The sequence below is a fragment of the Rhopalosiphum padi genome, chromosome 1 (assembly GCF_020882245.1).
Source record: "Rhopalosiphum padi isolate XX-2018 chromosome 1, ASM2088224v1, whole genome shotgun sequence".
Lineage (NCBI taxonomy): Eukaryota > Metazoa > Arthropoda > Insecta > Hemiptera > Aphididae > Rhopalosiphum > Rhopalosiphum padi.
The window spans coordinates 3183811-3203673 of NC_083597.1; the positions used below are offsets into that span (position 1 = coordinate 3183811).

Consider the following 19863-nt stretch of genomic DNA (forward strand, 5'->3'; position numbering starts at 1 on the left):
ATCGACCGCGAAGTCCATACCATAATGATACTTCTCGTCCCACATAGGTACTTTGGGTAGGTACCCGGAGCACAGAGGGTATATTGTGATATACATATATTTCGTTTAAAATTCAACAGGCGGCTGCACCCGCGGCCGCTCCGACGACGAGCGTCGTATATATTATTGCATTAATATTATTATCACTATCACTATTATGTTTATCATTATTGCGATATCCATGGGCGGCCGTTGACTTATACGTGGTGGCAAGTTTCGTCAAAGTTCACTGATTGTTATATTATAATATATAATATATATTATACACAAACCGTCTTCGAGCAAACTTCATTACCCTCCCGCCACCTTCCGCACTGTTTGTTTTGCGCATTCCAAACTCGTGTCTACGGTATAAACTTTAACAAGACGCCGGCAAACTATAACCAACACTCGGCCGAGCCCGTGGTGTGATGCACACAATTCGTATTCGAATGCACAATTGTATCAATATATCTCTATAAATATATTCATCCATTATACAGGGTGATACTTTAACGGTCAATACTAATTATTATTTTGACTATACTTACCTATATTATATATTATATTATAACTTTTTTTTTAATTTTGCTATAGACTTTAAACCCAGAAATTAAAATTATATGTTACTAAAAATTAAATATATACATTTATTTCAGTGTCATCAACAAACATATAACAATATAATAAATAATAATAATACAATTTTCCATGGATGGCATATCTACACATACATATATTATAATATATACTATTTCACCTTATTATTTATAGCCGTTTCCCCTGTATTGGTGCCTTATATCTGTTAAACAAATACCTGCTATGACTTATTTTTAATAAAATATGAGTTAGGAAAAGTTTATTCGTATCATACATAGATAATATATAGATAATAATACAAATATAAAATAGTATATTATCTATAGTTATATCTTTTTAATATTTATGTATTTTAGTATTTTAGTATTTTAGTATTTTGGTAAGCTGTATACATAAAGTGCTTTTGTAATTAAAAAAAAAAAAAAATGCCATGAATTAATATTTAATTTAAACGAAGGGGAATTCATTTTTTACTACCCATCATGAGTGGAAAAATCATTAATACATCCCAGTATAACGGTAAAAAAAATTAATTCAGACGTTCAATACAAAATGTTAGAATTGTATTACCTATATTGTGATATCATATATTTTTCAAAAATATAATTTCACAAAAAAGTTTTGAAATAATGGCATGTGCTGACAGTTAAAATTATCACCCCGTATATAGCTAGTATGTGTATTATATTTATATTTAATACGCTTTAGCTTAGCTGCATTATTATATACCTATTGGCTATTATACGCGTATACAAGTCGCGAATACGTAATCAATGTGTCGACGGCGGTCACGTATTATTTCATATTATTTGCTATGCCGTAATTCGTGGTCATGTATCATTCAATGCTGCAACTACCGGTAAATGCAGACAGTGCACAGTCCAACGCCAGTTGGGTTTCAAATTTATGTATGAGGCCCTGGATTTTATCTTGCAATTTTTTTTTTTTTATTAATAATAAGCTCCAATATGAGATAAGAAGAGAATAAATATTAAATAGTATCGTATAAAAGTGCCAAAATGACAAAAATGTATCTAAGTAAAATTCCAAAAATACACTCTTAATCAACAAATATTTTATAAGTTAATTAATATTACAATATAAGCTAATATTTTTTTCTAATTTTACTTTGTATTTTTTATATGCTGCATATTATGGGTTAGAATGGTTAGATTATTCAGTAATAAATTATTATAAAAACTGATATAAATATTGATATACGGTACCTAATAAGAATATTCTTAGTATTTATATTATTTTATAGGTGCCTTTTACCGACTTTACCTATTGTTCGTTAATATTATATAAGGTATAATTTTATATTGGTGCAAAAGGTGTAACGTGTTACTACATTTGTTTTTATACTTTTGAAGTTTAAATCATAAATCCTATAATATCTAAGGTAATCGTCGCCCACACACGACATATTATCCTATCAGAAGTCTGTCACTGTCGTTGTCAACATCTCAATCGGTCGATTATTGTATATTATCTGTATTATGAAGTTCAGTGTTCACTATCGTTGTGCATACGTGTTATATTACAAAATATAGAGACTAATGACTATCACGCGTTTTTTAAATACACAACGATAGGTTCCGGCTATATTTTCGGCTCTGGGTATTATCATCGACATTTACAAGAATATAATATTCACAAGTATTGTAGATACAGGAATATAAGTAGCAATAAACACATATTTACTGTTTATGATACTTCATATTCGCAGTTAGTAAAATATAGTTTTCATTTTGTACGAAGTTTAAAAACGCGTATTTGAACTTGATACAAAAATCTTCGTTGCGTATGCGTCGTGATAAATATATATAATTTCAGACTTTGTATATGACAGCTGATACGATATACTTATACATAAATAGCCACTATTGTATAACATGTGCCAGTAAGCAATATCGAACGGACAGGTTATGTAAGTTTATAAACGATCGGAATGTGATGTGTAATGAACCGTACGAGATAAACTGGTAAACGATGAGATATCAATCACATGACAATAATACGCAACGCTGACTACAGAAATAAAATAGCAAAATCTAATTTATTTTTGAAAATATTTGTTCCGATTTGATTTTGAATTAAAATAAATATAAACAATAATATACAAAATAAATCGTTTCATAATATTATATATGTTTGAACTATCGAATGAATTGAATCATATTGTTCAAATTATTTCGACATGTATTCAAGTTATACTTATACATAACATTTTTACAATAGTTTACAATTCTATCAAAAGAAAACAAAAATATTGAACGTTTATTTACACACGCTTAATTGTAATATAATATTATCGTGTATATACTAAAATTTTGACTTTCAGGGATGCACTGAATATACTACTGAATAGTATAAATTATAAGACCATGTTTGAAATGGAAAAAAAAAATAATCTAATTTTGAGTCAGTCAACTACAACCCAGATCTACTACTACTCGTAAATTCCCTGTAAACTCGGGACAATATTTAGTCAGAGCCCGAGGGTACAATCATTTTGTTAAATTTAAACGGTTTTTGGGTGGTGAAGAACGATGCTGCGGAAGCAGATCATCGTCGAAGGAGCATGGAGAGAAAGCTTAGTTGGTGGCAAACAACCGAAATGCTATAAACGGCATTTGCGGCAAACAGTCCGTCAGCTGTACCCTTCTAAATAGTAATGAAACCACTACCACCGTAGTTACCGAGAAAACTTTGTTTTGAAACAGCTTTTGGCGAAACTGATAAATGACAGTGTTGTTTGACGTTTATCTTTAAAAAGGTTTTAAACACACTAATGTAATATTATTCAAACCCCTCCCCCCACCCAAGAATCTTTTAATTTTTAATAACCGAAATATTTTGAAAATCAAATTAGATATATTATAAGTTTTTACGTGTCTACATAATATTGTTATTACTAACCATATTTATTAAAATATTATTTATTTTGTAATTCATATATACTGCAATTTTTGCAGCACTATATAATTAAATCATTTGAATAAAATAACACGATTCAAAGTGGCTATATAGTACCTATATAATTACAAACAATAATATGAATAATGAATTGGCCTTTTAATTTTGTATATCATTGAAATATCACATAAAATATTACAAAAAATCATGCACGCAAACTAGCAATCTCAACTCTTATAAACTTATTTTTAACATAAAACAATTATAATTTTTTTATGTTGCATACATTACTATTTATACATAATAATTACTTATTATATTGCTTAAATACTAAAAAAAAAATTATAAACATGTACTTAATATGAACACGATAGAAACTATAGTAGAGATTTAGCTTTCAATTAATTTTAATTAACTACCTATTGAACACTCAAGTTTGAAATAAGCGTATTCAAATACATTTGAATAAAATATTGTGTGATTGCATTATATTTATGAATATAGATAAAAATAACATAATATATATAATGACTAATATATTATATAAGTTACATGACGCGTGTGTAAATGCGTAGTTAAAAAAGTACATGCATTTTATACCAGTCTTAAACAATACGTTTAATATTATATTAATATTCTAATATTAGTTATGTTGATCGATGAACTCAATAATTTTTTTTCTCTGGGCGTTTATTTTAAAAACAATTTTGATTGATCAATATTACAGAACGTAAAAATAATATGATACTGAAAAATGGCTGTAGAACTAAACATAACTAAATATGCAAAATAATATTTCAATTTATATTTAAATACATACATAATAAATACTCTTTACTATTTGTTGCAGGTAAAACGTATACAATGATCGGTTCGCCGGAAGACCCACTATCATACGGGATCATACCGTGCGCCATATCGTGGCTGTTCAAAGGCATACAGGAGCAGAAAGCGAGGACTGGGGCGCGTTTTTCGGTCCGTGTGTCCGCTGTAGAAGTGTCCGGACCCGCAAGTCCTGTTAAGGACCTGCTGGCTGGCCAATCCAACGGTAATTACATTTATATATATGTACAGTTTAGTATTATATCGTGTACTAAATACAGGGACCATTTAGACTTTAGAAAGCCGCCTTTCTATCCGCCACGATAACATCGCGCACCGGAACCCTCAAAACGACGGTGCCATATACGTGTGCAAATTATATATATATATATACTAAGCTCTTGAAACGTGCACCATGTATACATGTATATATATATATATATACATGGATGCACACGTTAAATCCAATCCCAACGGTAAAAATCCCTCAGAATTTTAATGTCTGGATTATCGGTAAATGGTATTATACCGTGGATACCATATATATATATGTATATAAATATTATATAAGCGTGTTGTATGCGTAGGAGGGGTAGAGTCGGTTTTTTTATCGCTTGAATGTTCAGAGGGGACGTGGCTGCCGATAGAAACGGCAAAGGTTGTTTAAAAAAATTCGGGTTAGGGATAAAAACTGTTGAAAACAGTCTGGAAAAAAAAGAAATAGTAATCCTTACGTTAAAGAGCGCGTTGGGGGAATAGAAGTAACACGGATTTACGCCCTTTTTTAAGCGTTTTCTACGAGATAAGCTTTTTGCCACAGTCGTTTTGACTACCATTTGAATATTATACAATTTATACGTCGGTACGGATTTTTATAGTTCAAAACGCCCACCCTGTATAATGTATAATATATATATATATATGAGATTTGGTTTAAAGAAAACATCAGAGTCCCGGCGGGTAAATCAACTCTGTTTGGCTTGGTTTTTTTTTCAATCCTTTTTCTACCTCCAACGCCACCACTAATACACAATCTGTACATTTCAATCCATCACTTTAACGCCGTCGAAAACTTTTGTATTACAAAATGTCACGAACTCTGTCTCGGCAATAAATAATTTAATGCATAATATTGAAACAAAATACAAAAACACACACACACACACGTGTAAATACACACGTGCAAAACAAAATAGTTGTTCATCGACTTAGTTTTATTATTCTAGACGAATAAGTAATTAGTTATTTCCACATTTATTTACAAACCAGCCGAGTCTCTTGAAAATATAATTACAATACCGATATACATAAAAAAAATATATTATTTTTTTTTTATGACGTTTAACGTGGTCTGAACACGCAACTACTGTTGCAAGTTTCTATTCGTGCCAATGCCTATTTAATAATATTTTATATTATAATATGATATGTGTCTAAAGTACTGAAATAATTTAAATGAGAGAACAAAATTAAAACCATTGTGTTCTATTATCGAAGTCGATAGGCACATCCAAACAGTTTGTCATTGTAACCCGTATGATTTATAATATTTAAATAGTGGATAGGTTGAAGCGATTTCGTGAAATTTAGAATCGCTTACATGAATTTGAATAGATACAAAAAAAATAAAATAAAAACTTTTCGATGAAAATAAAATATTGATACTATTTTTTTCATTACAATTGGAATATAAGTAAACATTATTAGAGATTTTTAATATTACTTATTCTTGTTTAAGTAGATATTTAGATTATTAAAAATTTAAAATAGGAATTTCATTAATATGCTAAAAAAACTTTAAAATATTCACGTAGTTATTATCTAATTATATATCTAGTTCTAGTATAATATAGGTACCTATTACCTATGTTCATAGTTCTACTGATTTTTTTTCGTACTTAACTTACTATACATCAAATAAAGTACTTACAAATATCTTGTTCTTATAGAATAACAAAAAAGTATATAAATGTTTTATAGTGATTGGTAATTTTCTAAACAATCTTTTTAAAACTTAAAAAAAAAACTATCAAACAAAGTATTGTACGATTTTTAACTGTTATTCTTTTCTTCTAAACAAATAAAAATTAAAATTCGGGAAATAAATAAACGTGATTCTCTTATAGCCTCAAATTTGCTGAAACATGAAAAAAAAATTCCATTTTTATCCCCATCAAGTTACACAGAGTTTATAACTATGATATGTGTAAACCTAAAAATGTTCTGTATAATATCGTATAATACAAACAGGATATAAGATTTCTCGCGTAAACTGGTATCGATAGCGTGGATTCGTGCTTCAGTCAATGCATCGTGCAAATAAATAATAATTGTACATAGAATCTGTAGCCAGCAATATATACATAATGATTCACCAACTATCCTCATCCCCTTTTATAATGTATTAAATATTAAAATTAATTATAACTTAATTTTTTGGAATGTTAAAATATACTTAAAAAGTAAAAACCATACTTTCAAATTCTTGAGTTGTTTTTTATTATTTAAGCAGTATCCTATGAAAATACAAACTTTTATTTTTCAATTGAGTACTTCGCTTTACTATTGAAAACTATATAGATAACTTTTGAAAATATTGATGCATCAAAATTATAATTATTCTAAAGAGCAGTTTTTTTAATTATTTAAATTTGTGTACTAAGGATAAATATTAATTTATCAATATTTATAATTTTTAAAAATTGTTCAATTAGAATAAACACTTGATATAATATTATTACATATTATTTTATTTTATTTACTTTTACAAAACCATTTTTAAAAACTTATATTCTTAGTATATAAATTCGATAACTTAAAAACTGTACCTGTTAAAATGATGAATTAAGTATATCAACGTTTTAAAAAAAAAGTATCTACCAAATAATTTATAGTAAAAAGAGGATTATTATTTAAAAAACTGAAGTTTGTATCGCCACATGATACCTAATCCTTAAGGAGTACAAAAATATCAATAATTTAGAAACATTATGTTCTTTAAGTATATATTTTACTTAAATTCAGAAGTGTCATCAAACGGCTTCTCCTATCAAACCTCTTCTATTACCAATTATGGTTATCGTTCAAAATGTGTATAGATCGTTTAATTTAAAATAAAGATAAAGTATATAATTTAAACATTCTAAAAAATTGAATTTGTATAAAGTCATTGTTTAATAAGAAATGAGGGAAGGTGAGTATACTCGTTGAATCACTGGCTGTATACGGGTAGGCAATACATATAGGTATAAGTGGTGTGGCGATAGTGGATTTCTCACGCGCAAACGGCAATGGTAAAATATTGTTAAAAAAGCTATAATAATATACTCGTGCGAGATGCGTATCGTGTATTGATGAATTATACATATGGTCACGGTGGCGGAAGTATCAAACTCGTGGAAAGTCTCGAGCGATCGGCCTCACATTTACGGCGCATCCTACACGCATCCACATATATTATATAGGTAAACCGGAAGGCGGTGTATACAGAGTGACCCATACCTCGCGGTTTCCTCTTAAGAATAACACGGGAAAACGGTGAAAGCTGCGCAAGCCACCCTGTGCAGTACACACACGCCGTAATGAGATATCGACGAAGGCGCCTTCGTGCGAAGTACATATACATGTACATAACGATATACGGCCGACTCTGTGCGCGGGCAAAATCTGAAAGTTTCCACACTTGTAGTCGTACACGTTGCGCACACATAATATTCAAACACGACGAGAGCTACACGCCCGCCCGCCCGCCCTACGGAGGACCCGCGGAGGACTTTTAACTGAGTTTCTTCTCGTGCGCGTCGGCCGCCGGTCCATCGCTTTTGATTAGCGCCGCCGCCATCTACATCGCGCCCGAGTCGTCGTCACGCCGGCCCGCCGTCGCGCATAATATATCATACGCGCACGACGACAGCAGCACCTCGTACGAGCGCACACATAATAATAATAACGCTGCAGTATAGGTACACGACGAAAAGCGTCGACGCGCTGCGGATTATAAATAAGCCGGGGTGGGCTGCAAATAAATAATAATCCTACTTTGTCGCGTCGACAGACGGTGCGACAACGACGACGAAACGACGACGACGACGACGACTACAAATATAATACGGCGACGAATGCGAACGCGGTGCGGACGAGACGTTTTTATTAAAAAGTTTCTATACGCGCTCCCGTGTGATACTCTCCGCGGCAGACAGACTCGACGTGACCGAACGGCGTGTATTAATCTTGATTTAGCGCGAACTCGCACTGCTGCGGGCCGTCGCAGCTGCTACACACCGATGTATAATAATATAATATAACCTTATACTGCAGGCACCTACGTGTGTTCCGAAGGCCCTCTGAAAAATTCTGCTTTTCTGAAAACCTCGTCTGCAGATCGCACCCCGTTTGTTATAATTTACGTATAGTCGTCACGAAGAAATCTTCGAGGAAAGCGCGAAAGGGACAGTCTCCTCAAACTAGAGATGTGAGCTCGGGTAAAAGTAAATTTTACCCCGAGTTTTTTTTTTTTGCCATTGAAAAAATTGAATGACCCCCTTATTTTGAATGTTTTTACAAACGTAATAAGTTTTGTTTTTGATAACCAGAGTAACCATCATACGATTATAAACACAGACACTGTATTTTAGTTCATATAACGTATACATACTACACATACATTAATATAAAGGTACCTAAACACTGACAGTGATACACGCGTAAACATGCGCGAATAAGCGTGATCAATATATTATCATTGCTTATATCCATATTATAAAATTAACTGATGGCTATGATATATTAATAATAAATCATAATTTAATCATATATGAACGTGACAAAACGATAAATAAATAATAAATCCATGTACCTACTTGAGCTTTATTTGAAAATTGAATAAAAATTACACCTACATTTTTTTTCAAAATTTTTTACCGGTTAATTCCAACATCTCTTCCTCACTCGTTGTGGTGGTGGGAAGACATAGATTTGTAGTTTTTTTAACATTTTCTAGGTTTTTCATAGTTTATTTTTCTAAATTGTATTAATATAATATGTATATTATAAGTATTTCATCGTATTAATATTTTAAAATTGCCTATACCTATGCGATTATGGAATCGACGACCCCATATTATCATACTATATTGTATTGTATTGGTCTGGTCAAACTATAACGGATAACATAACAAACTGTACGTTCTGAATAATCAATTTTAGTTATAGATTGCTATAGGATAACAACTCGTAAATTAATTTAGTTTGGCTCACAAACATTTTTTTGTTGATTTGAATAGTTGTCATAGTCCATTGATGACAGATTATATTACTATTATATAATTAGTAGAAATTTGGTATAGTTAATTGCTTATAAATGTAAATTTAAAAAAAAATCTTAAAAATAATAAATTACGAATATAATTACATTTATGATTTACAATCATGACATGTTTTCTTAATTTTAGACATATTTTTTATGTAAACACATAAAGATGAATACCAATCTTAACGATATTGGATTTACCTCGGCATTTAAGCATTAATTGAATCACTAGTTGTTAATGTTTATACAAAAATTATATGCAAAATTAAAAATTAGCAAATCATAAAACTGATGAAAATTGTATTTTCAGTAGGTATTTGTGTTACATGCTTTTCAAATGAAGGAAAACGGAAAATGAATGAGAAATAAAATTCATTTTAATCCAGTTGAAGGTCGAGCAACACAGCTAATTAATAAAACTTTTTATATTTTATTTATAATAATAATAATAGTTAAACACAAATAACACCTCCCTAAGTCATTTTTTTTTTTTAATTCTCGATAAGTCAAAAACCTCATAGTAAGTTGAAACATTGATTATTCGTGGAAATTCTATTTCCCTTGTATTTTATAATAAGCAATTTAAAACAATAATGTTGTTTTGCAGTTTCTCGAGTTGTTCATCTTCATCTATAGCGACCATGGCTGCAATAGGGAGGTCCACCTACCCACTACCACTTATATTCAAACTTACACGCTAGGCCCATTAATGTAAACGCGCGCCTAACGAGATATCTCGCGTTGTTTTCATTAAGCACGTGTACCGAAATCTACGTACGAGAAACTCGCTGAACACTATAATACCTATATAACACATAAAATGATATATTATTATGTAATGTAATAATAAACGGTGGTGACGACGGCAAATCTCGAACCCCATTTACCCGCTGCGGAGCGCAACTTTTGATTAGGTCGCCGTGGTACTCGTTTCAATATAAGTATATTATTATATAGTTTTCAACCCTTAGCCTGCTTCATTATTTTTTACACGAACACTAATATTATATAGTCAAGAAATGCTGTTTTTTAATTACTCCTCTGTTTACTTATACCGGCTACAAAAGTGACAACATTTTTATATTTTATTTCACAGCAGTAGGTATATATCTACTATAATAAAACGTGTATAATAACGTGTAAATAAGTTATGCGAGTATAATAAAAATATGAACCCTATCAAAATCCAATTAATATTTAAATTTCTATAACATAAAGCTATCCACCGTTTAATTAAAAATGAAATAAAAATTAATTATTTAAATTATTTAATGTTTTTTTTTTTTACGGTAGGTAATAAATATTAATACTTAAATAAGAAGACCATAACTACGAGGGAATAATTTATTTTTGTTTTGTTTTTTGTTAATGGCCGAATATCAGAATATCAGTAAGAATCAATTTTTAAATAATGTATCTTCTTCATTCACTTAATAAATATTGCAGTCGTCGTATAATGATTGTTAACTTTATAATATATATATATATTTCATTAATACAGCAGTACCTATATTATTTTTTTGAAATAACTAAATCGATAAAATAATATTCTATATAATAACCATTCCCAAATGTAAAAAATAAGAAACCCATTATTATTATATAGTTTACGAATATTCTCTCCATATTTATTATTAAATAAACCCCGAAAATTGTGTACAGCGAAATTACGTACGATTTATGTATACATCTATGTTCATGCAATATGTGCGTGCGTGTGTGTGTATCATATTATAATGTATTTTAGCAAATATATATTATATTATACGTCTTCTATAATATCTTTAAACTTTTTTCGACGGAACGAATATGGTAATTCACAGTACGTGACAGTGTACGCGTGCGGGGTTCGTGACTCGTACGAGCTTACAACATAATAATAATTGGGGAGAGACATTCATATCAGATATCTTATTATTATACACTACCTATATTGTATTATATATATTTATGTATATATTCCCACCTACGTTTCGCTCGTGACTATATAAATGTTAAAATAAAAATAAAATTTACAGACGGCGAAGACAATTTGCCAGGCCCTGGGGTGTACTTAAGGGGAGAAGACCCTGTGTTGGGCACACCGATGCAACACTACAGCGAGCTACGAGCACAGACTATTGAAAAAGCCGCGTACTATTTGGATGTAGCACTCAACATGCGAAATTCCTCTCCAGAGTCGCACATGTTGTACACGTTAAACGTCTACCAATACACCGTGCCAACCGGTTCATCTGCAGGTAAAAATATCTGTTATAAATAATATTTTTATTAGTGATGAACAAAAAATTATCTGATGATATATTTTTAAAATTATTATATTAAATTGTTGTTTTATGAAATCTATACTTGGTGATAGGTTTCATTATACAAATTGTTTCAAGTATAAATTAAATGTATACCAATATTAAATTATGAAATCATCCAATGGTTATTATTTGAACGTTAAAAAATATTGTAGTCCATATTAAAAATAATTTACTACTTTTATACAAAACATAAAGTCTACAAACTTTTTTCATGAAAAATATTTTAATATTAAATAACATAATATTAAAACTGTTTTTTGTGTATACTTTTGCTTTGGTCAAGTTTGTAAAAAAGTTATTTCATTAAAAAATTGCGATGATACTCATATAGGTACTTACAATGTATAAAAAATGTAATTTCTTGTTTCTTTATGACTTTGGGATGAAGAAAATTATATACATAATATATATAATATTATTATTAATAATATACATAAAACTAAATTATATTTCAAAACCATGTTTAAATAATATTTATACTTAAATTTGTGGTTTCTATTATATTCTTATTTAGATATTTACATTATTAATTTCAAACGTGTGTATTAATTTATAGTTGCTGGAGGTCGAAGTCGATTACATCTTTTGGATTTAGGCAGTTGTGAGAGAAGCAAGTCTTCCGGTGGTTTGACACTTTCCGGTTTGGGAAACGTACTGCTAGCCATATTTAACGGTCAAAAACATCTACCGCACAGGTTTGTGATAAGCCAAAAATCGTAGTATTACGTGTCTTCTGTTATATTTAAAATCATAACTTTCTGGCTTGAGGCTTAGCCCGTATATAATATGTGAGAGACAAAAATATAATAACAAAACATCGTCCCCGAAGATATAATATATTATATCCCAAAATCCTAATATAAGTGAGATATTGCCTGGAGGGTAGACGGCAGTTCGATAATAATAAAAGGCGTACGTCACGTGGTGGTTTCATAAGGTCGGCGGGGTGACGAAAGTTTCGCTAAGATATTAGGCTATTAGAGTGAAATCCAAGGCAAGATTCCCCCTCCGGATAAACCCTCATATAGTGCGTTTATTTCATATATACGGGCTTTTATATGTATTCGTTCTAAATCAGAAACATAGGGCCTTACCTTAAACTTTAAAGGGTCGAGACGTTTTTATTGTGCATAAACCCACCTTGAATAAGCTACCGGTATACAGTTAACGAATGAAATATTTATTTATTTATTTTTGTTCGTTTGTTTGTTTGTTTCGTGTTTAGAGAACAAAAACTCACTCAACTCTTGAAAGAGTGTTTGAACTCGTTGACCTGCCATGCGGCAATGGTCGCTCACGTTTCGCCCGCTGCTCAACAGTACACAGAAACTCTGTCTGTCGTACAGCTGGCTTCTCGGATACATCGAATGCGTAGACGGCGATTTAAGGTACTTGTATAATAATATATTTATGCCAATAAAAGTATACTGAATGAGATTGATTCTTTTTACGAATACATTAGAGTTTGCTTATTGACATCAAGTTGTAGTTATAACGTCAGAGGTGTTGTTTTTTTTAGTTTGTCGGCGTGGCTAGTGGCTGTGGGACTTCCGGAGACACAGATCCTAAAGTTCAAAATGGCGTGGGGTCAAGTGAAATCGAACCTTCTAGCAGCGAACAGTCAGCCGACACTGTGATCTACGTCGGACCCAGTGAAGAGACGGACGGTGAACATCCTCCCGTCCACATACCTAGTCTGTCGGCCGTGGAAAATCGTTGTCATCCGTTGAACAAATTGCTCCGGGAACCCGGACAGAGCAAGTCGACGCCATCGTCGCCACAACGGTCGATACCAATCAGCGCCGCGGCGAGAGCGCCCGCGTCCAAGGCAGCTGCCAAACCAAACGGCGTGTGTAGCGCACGGTCATCGCCGGTCCGTAATCCGAGAACGTCGTCGACCCGGAAAGAACGTCCTGAGGAGAGGTGGATCGACGGGCCACGTATATCTAAAAGTCGCGCTCACGGCGCTCGGGCGTTGTTGATGTCCAAAACCGACGATGGGAAAACAGCGGGCGAGACGTGGATAGATGGCCCGATGCACGGGACCAGTAGCCAACACGCGAACGTTTACGGGTTCATGGACTACCACAAGAAGAACATGATAAAAAAATGGGTAGAACACCAAGTTTATCAGGTGACGGACAAACAGAACAGGCACCGTGAAACGAAAGAATACACCACATTTAAGACGGATGAATTGGGTCCCAGAGGTCGGGCCAGCGGTCAAGAAGAAAACGGTGACGATGAACCCAAGTGTGATCAAATGTCCGTAGCCACCAGATCAATAATTGAAAATAGCCACCAAGTCAGCAGAGGTAAAACATGTTATTATATAATAATATTTTATAATATACATTAATTGTTTTTATTTTTTTGTAAATAAATTTACTTTTTATTCAGTTTCTGTAATCGCGAATTGAAACGCTTTATGGTTATTTAAGTCTTTAAACTCCATTGCTTTTTAGTTGTGTCCATTGAACGACTCCGTGGTTCAAATTCTGATGAATACAACGAAGAAGACGAAGAAATCGAACTAGAAATAGTAGAAGTCGAAGAACTCGATGAACCCGTCCCAACTCAAGATAGTTGTTTACAGGTATTTACCTAAACGTTAAGCGATATGCGTAATCATATAGTAATCCGATCTTATTATTTTGTTTTCTAAACTATTCGTGTGATAGGTGACGGAAGAAGACATCGCGTTTTGTATGGGAGAATTAGAAAATCCATTGCCAGAAGTTGACCAGGAAGAGCATCCGTTGAGAATACTCAGTCAAGAAAATATGACTGTAGTGTCTACATTTACAGGTATACGCTTGTAATTTTTAGCCCCCTACCGCTAATGAGTTAATTTCTAAATGATTATTTAATAATTTTTTTTCTGTAGACTCACTATCAGTTGCCAACGATATCGATAGAGTTTTTTCAAGACCTGGCGGTAATTCTTTTAGGCAATTCAACAATCACAGACTTCAGTCAGCGACACAACATGAACAAAAGTCGTCGAAAGGTACCCAAGCGATAATAAATCAATAATATTAATTGTTAATTTTATACGTTTCAATTTTTCTAACTAACTTTGTATTCACATTAGATCAATTTCGATATGAACAACTGTCTCGATTACACGAACTATACAACGGCAAGGTCGGCGTCCCTAAACACGTTCCTAATAATTTCAACCATCACTCCACATTACCTACACGCATGCAATCCGCATCGCTATCCGACGTTTTCAAAAATGGCGCTACGGAAAATCCGTCCACGAATCACGATTTTACCCATGCGTCCAACGATTTTGACAATAATAGCATCGCCAGCGAACCCGCTTATCTGTTGGTGTGTACCTATATCGTGCAACTGAGTGATTCATTTTACTTGAGATACTCGATATTTTAAACGAACATTAAATTAGGTTGTTTCAAAAATTTTTTTTTTTTTTTCGTAATCTTAAGTTGTTAAAAAAAAATTATTTTTATTATTTTTTTATCGTTATAATAACTACTCGTTTTATGACACATACATTTTTGATTCCTTATTTCAAGGAAAAATATTATTTGAGTATTTGATACACAAAAATCAAATTTTGGACGAATAATTTATGGTTTTTAAGTATTTAAAGCTTTGATTAGTAGAGTAGAATGGTACTCCGTAAAATGTTGGTCCACCATTCCACTAAGCCACACTTTATGTACATATACCTAATAAACTATTTATCCAATATTTATACTACAAATAATATTCTGCTTCAAAATATAAAGTTAAAAATGTATATTGCCATACAAAAGTGTCATGACTTTTTATCATAAAAATAATAAATATTTTGTTTGTAACGACTTAAAATTATATTTTTTTTAAAACTTAAGTGTTTTCTAAAAGTATAAGTGTATTATGTTTAATATACTACCTGCCCATATGCTCATTATATTAAATTTATAATGGCGGTGAACAATTTTCTACTTTTTTATTTTTTATTTTAGAACGATAATAGTCAATTTTGTCATAACTGTCGAATGAATTTGACGAGCACCGATGACTTGACTAGCAATCTGTGGATGCACTACGGAGAACTTCACACGCTCAGTCGTTTTCACTCGTTCAAACACATGTGAGCGTCACATTAATTTTGTTTCTCCGAAACAGTGTAACAGACAATATTATTAATATGCAATACTATTTTATAATATGTTAGTAGTAAAAATATATCGAGCCTAAGACATCCAGACGGCGCATCAAATCCAAATTTACAGTCTGAAACGTGCAGGGAGCCCGGAAATGGTGCCGAGGAATCTAAGGACAAAAAAAGTCAAGGCAGTGACGAAGGTGACATCGAAGAAGTTCCGTACCCACCGCCGTTACAATCGGAACTGTTGTCGTTGAGCAGAGACGGGTAAGCATCAGCCTTACACTGCTGCAGTAGCGAGACTCTGAGTTTTGACACTTTTCTTTTACCACCCATAGGTTGGACAGCAAAAGCAGAGTGCAATCCGTGTTGAACGGGTTCACGCCGTATTCGGGCAGGTTGAACCACAATTACTCGTTGAACACCAACAACGACAAGTCTCACGACCCAGGAGGGCACAACGGTAATAATCCGTCGATTGATTTATTAATATGTTTGCGTCCGACTCGTACCACTCAACTTAAACGTAATAAACAATTGTGTTTAATGTACCTATAGGTCATCGGCTGAAAAACGATCATAACGGCTGGAACGGTGGTAGGACCCGGTTCGAAGACATCAAACAGCTGAAGGAGTTCAACTTGACAAGCAACAAATTGTTCAGCCAACGGTGGTTTACAGACAAACAGTAAGCGATAAAAACTGTAATGATTACATGTACATTATGTTTCTATGTAGCAAATAAGAAGCTATATTAAATGAAGTTGTATCGTTGTATCTATATCTGTTTTTTATTGAAATCGGTTTACGAGGTTATATTAATATTTTTATGGATGGTGTTGAATCTATATATCATTTAGCCAAATATCCAATGCTAAGTCTAAAATTAGTATTTTTTCAATGGTTTTAAGTATTAAATATTTATTTGTTTAAATCTAGATAAATATAATCTTTGTGCACAAATAACAAGTACAATATATTATGTTCTTAAAAATAAATTTTACAAATACTTATTTATATCGACATAAACATAAATTAGTTTAGTTAGTCGTTACCATTTACCACAAACCCGTATTAGGTAGATCAAAGAAAAAAAATATTTTAAATAATTTATTAGTGTAACTAAACTGGTTAACCTGTGTTCAATGTTGTATGATCACATAAGTTCAGAAACTACAAATAAAAATAATCAGGGAACGTCTCTGCTTTATTTAAAAAGGAGACTGATAAACTGAATTGAAAATAATAATTTGAATAATTTAATATCTGAAATTTCTATAGTTTATAATATATATATATATATTCTGAATAACAATAAATTAATAATAATAAACGTCGTTTGAGAAGAAATAATAAATATTTTAGGTACGGGTGAATATCCAATGTCGTAAAAATTTAAGCTTTAACTACTCATAATCATAAAAATATACGCCGTTGTACCTACGCTCAACTATTTTTTGAATCACCTTTAAAAAAACTTATGAATTTTATGAATTTTATGTTAAGCTTTAATACTTATTATAAAATAACAAATTTAATACATTTTTAACAACAAAATAACTGACATTTATATAATATCTACCCTTCCTCACCACCAACGTACTAGGTCTGGTTTGCTATCTGAAACCGCTCTAAACATTTATTATTGTGACACTTTTACTTTAAACACATAATTGTAAAATCTCAAGATCTAAAATATAAATTTAAATGTTTTAAATGATGGTTTAGAACAGCGCTGCACTACTGTTAAATTTAGTGTTTGTGATTACAACTTTCGGTATGTTGGCCATTAAAGTTATAGAGAAGACGACATTACGTAACATAACTTGTACGAGTGTTCGTCACGTTTGCTACCTATTAATAACAAATTAGGGTTAGCACTTATAATATGATTTTTCATCATGTTTTAGAAACCCGAGAGCGAAGAATTTGAACGAAACGAGCAACAGTAATGCTGCGGCCACCCATCAGAACAGCAAGTGTGATAGCTAGGAGACGGGATGGCTCAGTATGACACGTATACAGTCAAATGAATTCGATATATAATAATAATATGTATTAGAAAAAAAAAAAGATTTTGTTCGTTTCTACAAAGTATAGTATAATATTATACGTCATTATTATATTATTATTACTATTATTATTATTATTATTATTATTATTATTATTATAATATTATACGAACAGAGCATAATATTAGTACTCGGAGCGAGTTTAAAAATTATATTCTATACATTTTACACGTTATCAGATTTTTTTATGGATGTTAGACGCATAAAAGTAAATACGTATAGTTTATACATATAATAAAAATATTATATTTTTAATAAGCACGTTAACTGCTGTGCTGCCGCCGCCGACGATGTTGTGTATTAGATTCGTGTTGTCACGCCGCACAACACGCGACGTTTCGTTACGATTTTTAGCAGAACAAATAATAATAATAAAAAAAAACACAAAACTCGCACGCACCGAGTAAGATATTTTACTAATTATTTATTATTATATAATATTAAATTAGACTTTTTAGACTTTTGTTTTTTCTTTACTACATAATCGATGTATTATAAAATTATATATATTATGATGCATATACTTACTAATTGTTTAAAAAATATTTTGTACATATCATTTTTTTTTTCATTTGTTACTGTTTTTTTATTTATTTATTTATTTTTTTTTAAGACAATATAGTTGTACAACATAATAATAATATAACAAAAATAAAACGATTACATCGAAACTAATTTCCATTTTTTTCATTCCTTTTTACTGCAGAGTATACCTGGGCTGGTGACAATGTTGAATATATTTTTTAGAAATATATATCAATATGTTTTTATTGCAGTATCCTTAAAAAAAAAAATGTTATCAGTAATGTACGCGAATCGTAAATCTATTTTTGTATTTCATTGGCCGGATAAACTTTTAATATTTACTTTTTTTTATAAATTTAAGCAAGTTTTAATTTAAAATAATTTCGATTATTTTTAAGTTTTAACCATTAATAATTTATTCAAAAATGTTAATATTTAAAAACTATCCGGTCAGTGCACAGGAAATATTCTTTGTTATAAAATATATAATAAGTGCCTTTGCCTTAACTGACCCAAAGTGTTGTAATCGTGAAAATACTGAATGTCTGTTCGCTGTTCCTATATTATGTGGGAGTTAGAGAGAGAAAACAAATGTTGTAATGGCCGCCATTAAGTGTAAAACATAATGTAGTTACTATATATTTTAATAAACACGAAAAATATATTTTTTTAAAGAATATTTCAACGAAAACACCTACATAGTGTAAAACGTCTAGTAATGTTTGCCACGCTTCAATTACAATTTTATTTACATCAATGGTTTTTTTTTTTTACTCAATAAATGTAAAAATGTATCAGAAATTATTATTATTATATAGACTTATTTAAAATTTGAGTAACAAAAAAGATTAAGCTTATATAAAAGTAACTATATTCGCAATTTATTTTGAAATATTGTAAGATTCTTCTATTTCATAACTTGATGATGGCTTGAAAAATATTATTAAATTATCATCGTAGGTATATTAAATTAAATTGATATTGCCTATTTTAGCATACTAACACAATTGAATACATAATTTACCATTTTATATTACTTATATATCTTAGCCAAGCTAAAGATAATATACACAAAATCATATCGTGAGATTACTGGGGTTATCGTCAGAGGCGCAATTTCAATGAAAAAACTGAGGGTGCTAAGCACACCCAAGCCCCCCCCCCCCT

The 19863-nt window shown here is 31.3% G+C and overlaps 1 protein-coding gene across 4 annotated transcripts in view; it reads left to right on the plus strand.

The window, feature by feature from the left end:
- The window catches only part of LOC132922224 (kinesin-like protein CG14535), a 166071-nt gene extending 147225 nt beyond the window's left edge, over nt 1–18846 (plus strand). For 3 of the 4 annotated variants that reach the window (XM_060985632.1, XM_060985640.1, XM_060985655.1), the window contains 14 exons: nt 4388–4585; nt 11686–11907; nt 12533–12671; nt 13202–13364; nt 13496–14291; nt 14442–14572; nt 14658–14784; nt 14864–14986; nt 15071–15315; nt 15957–16084; nt 16169–16366; nt 16438–16562; nt 16658–16787; nt 18010–18846. In XM_060985632.1, the coding sequence (XP_060841615.1) occupies nt 4388–4585; nt 11686–11907; nt 12533–12671; nt 13202–13364; nt 13496–14291; nt 14442–14572; nt 14658–14784; nt 14864–14986; nt 15071–15315; nt 15957–16084; nt 16169–16366; nt 16438–16562; nt 16658–16787; nt 18010–18091 (2807 nt within the window). In that variant the 3' untranslated portion in view covers nt 18092–18846. The remainder of the gene's footprint in view (nt 1–4387; nt 4586–11685; nt 11908–12532; nt 12672–13201; nt 13365–13495; nt 14292–14441; nt 14573–14657; nt 14785–14863; nt 14987–15070; nt 15316–15956; nt 16085–16168; nt 16367–16437; nt 16563–16657; nt 16788–18009) is intronic. The other variant, XM_060985648.1, reaches the window with a different exon arrangement.
- The last annotated feature ends 1017 nt before the right edge of the window (nt 18847–19863 follow it).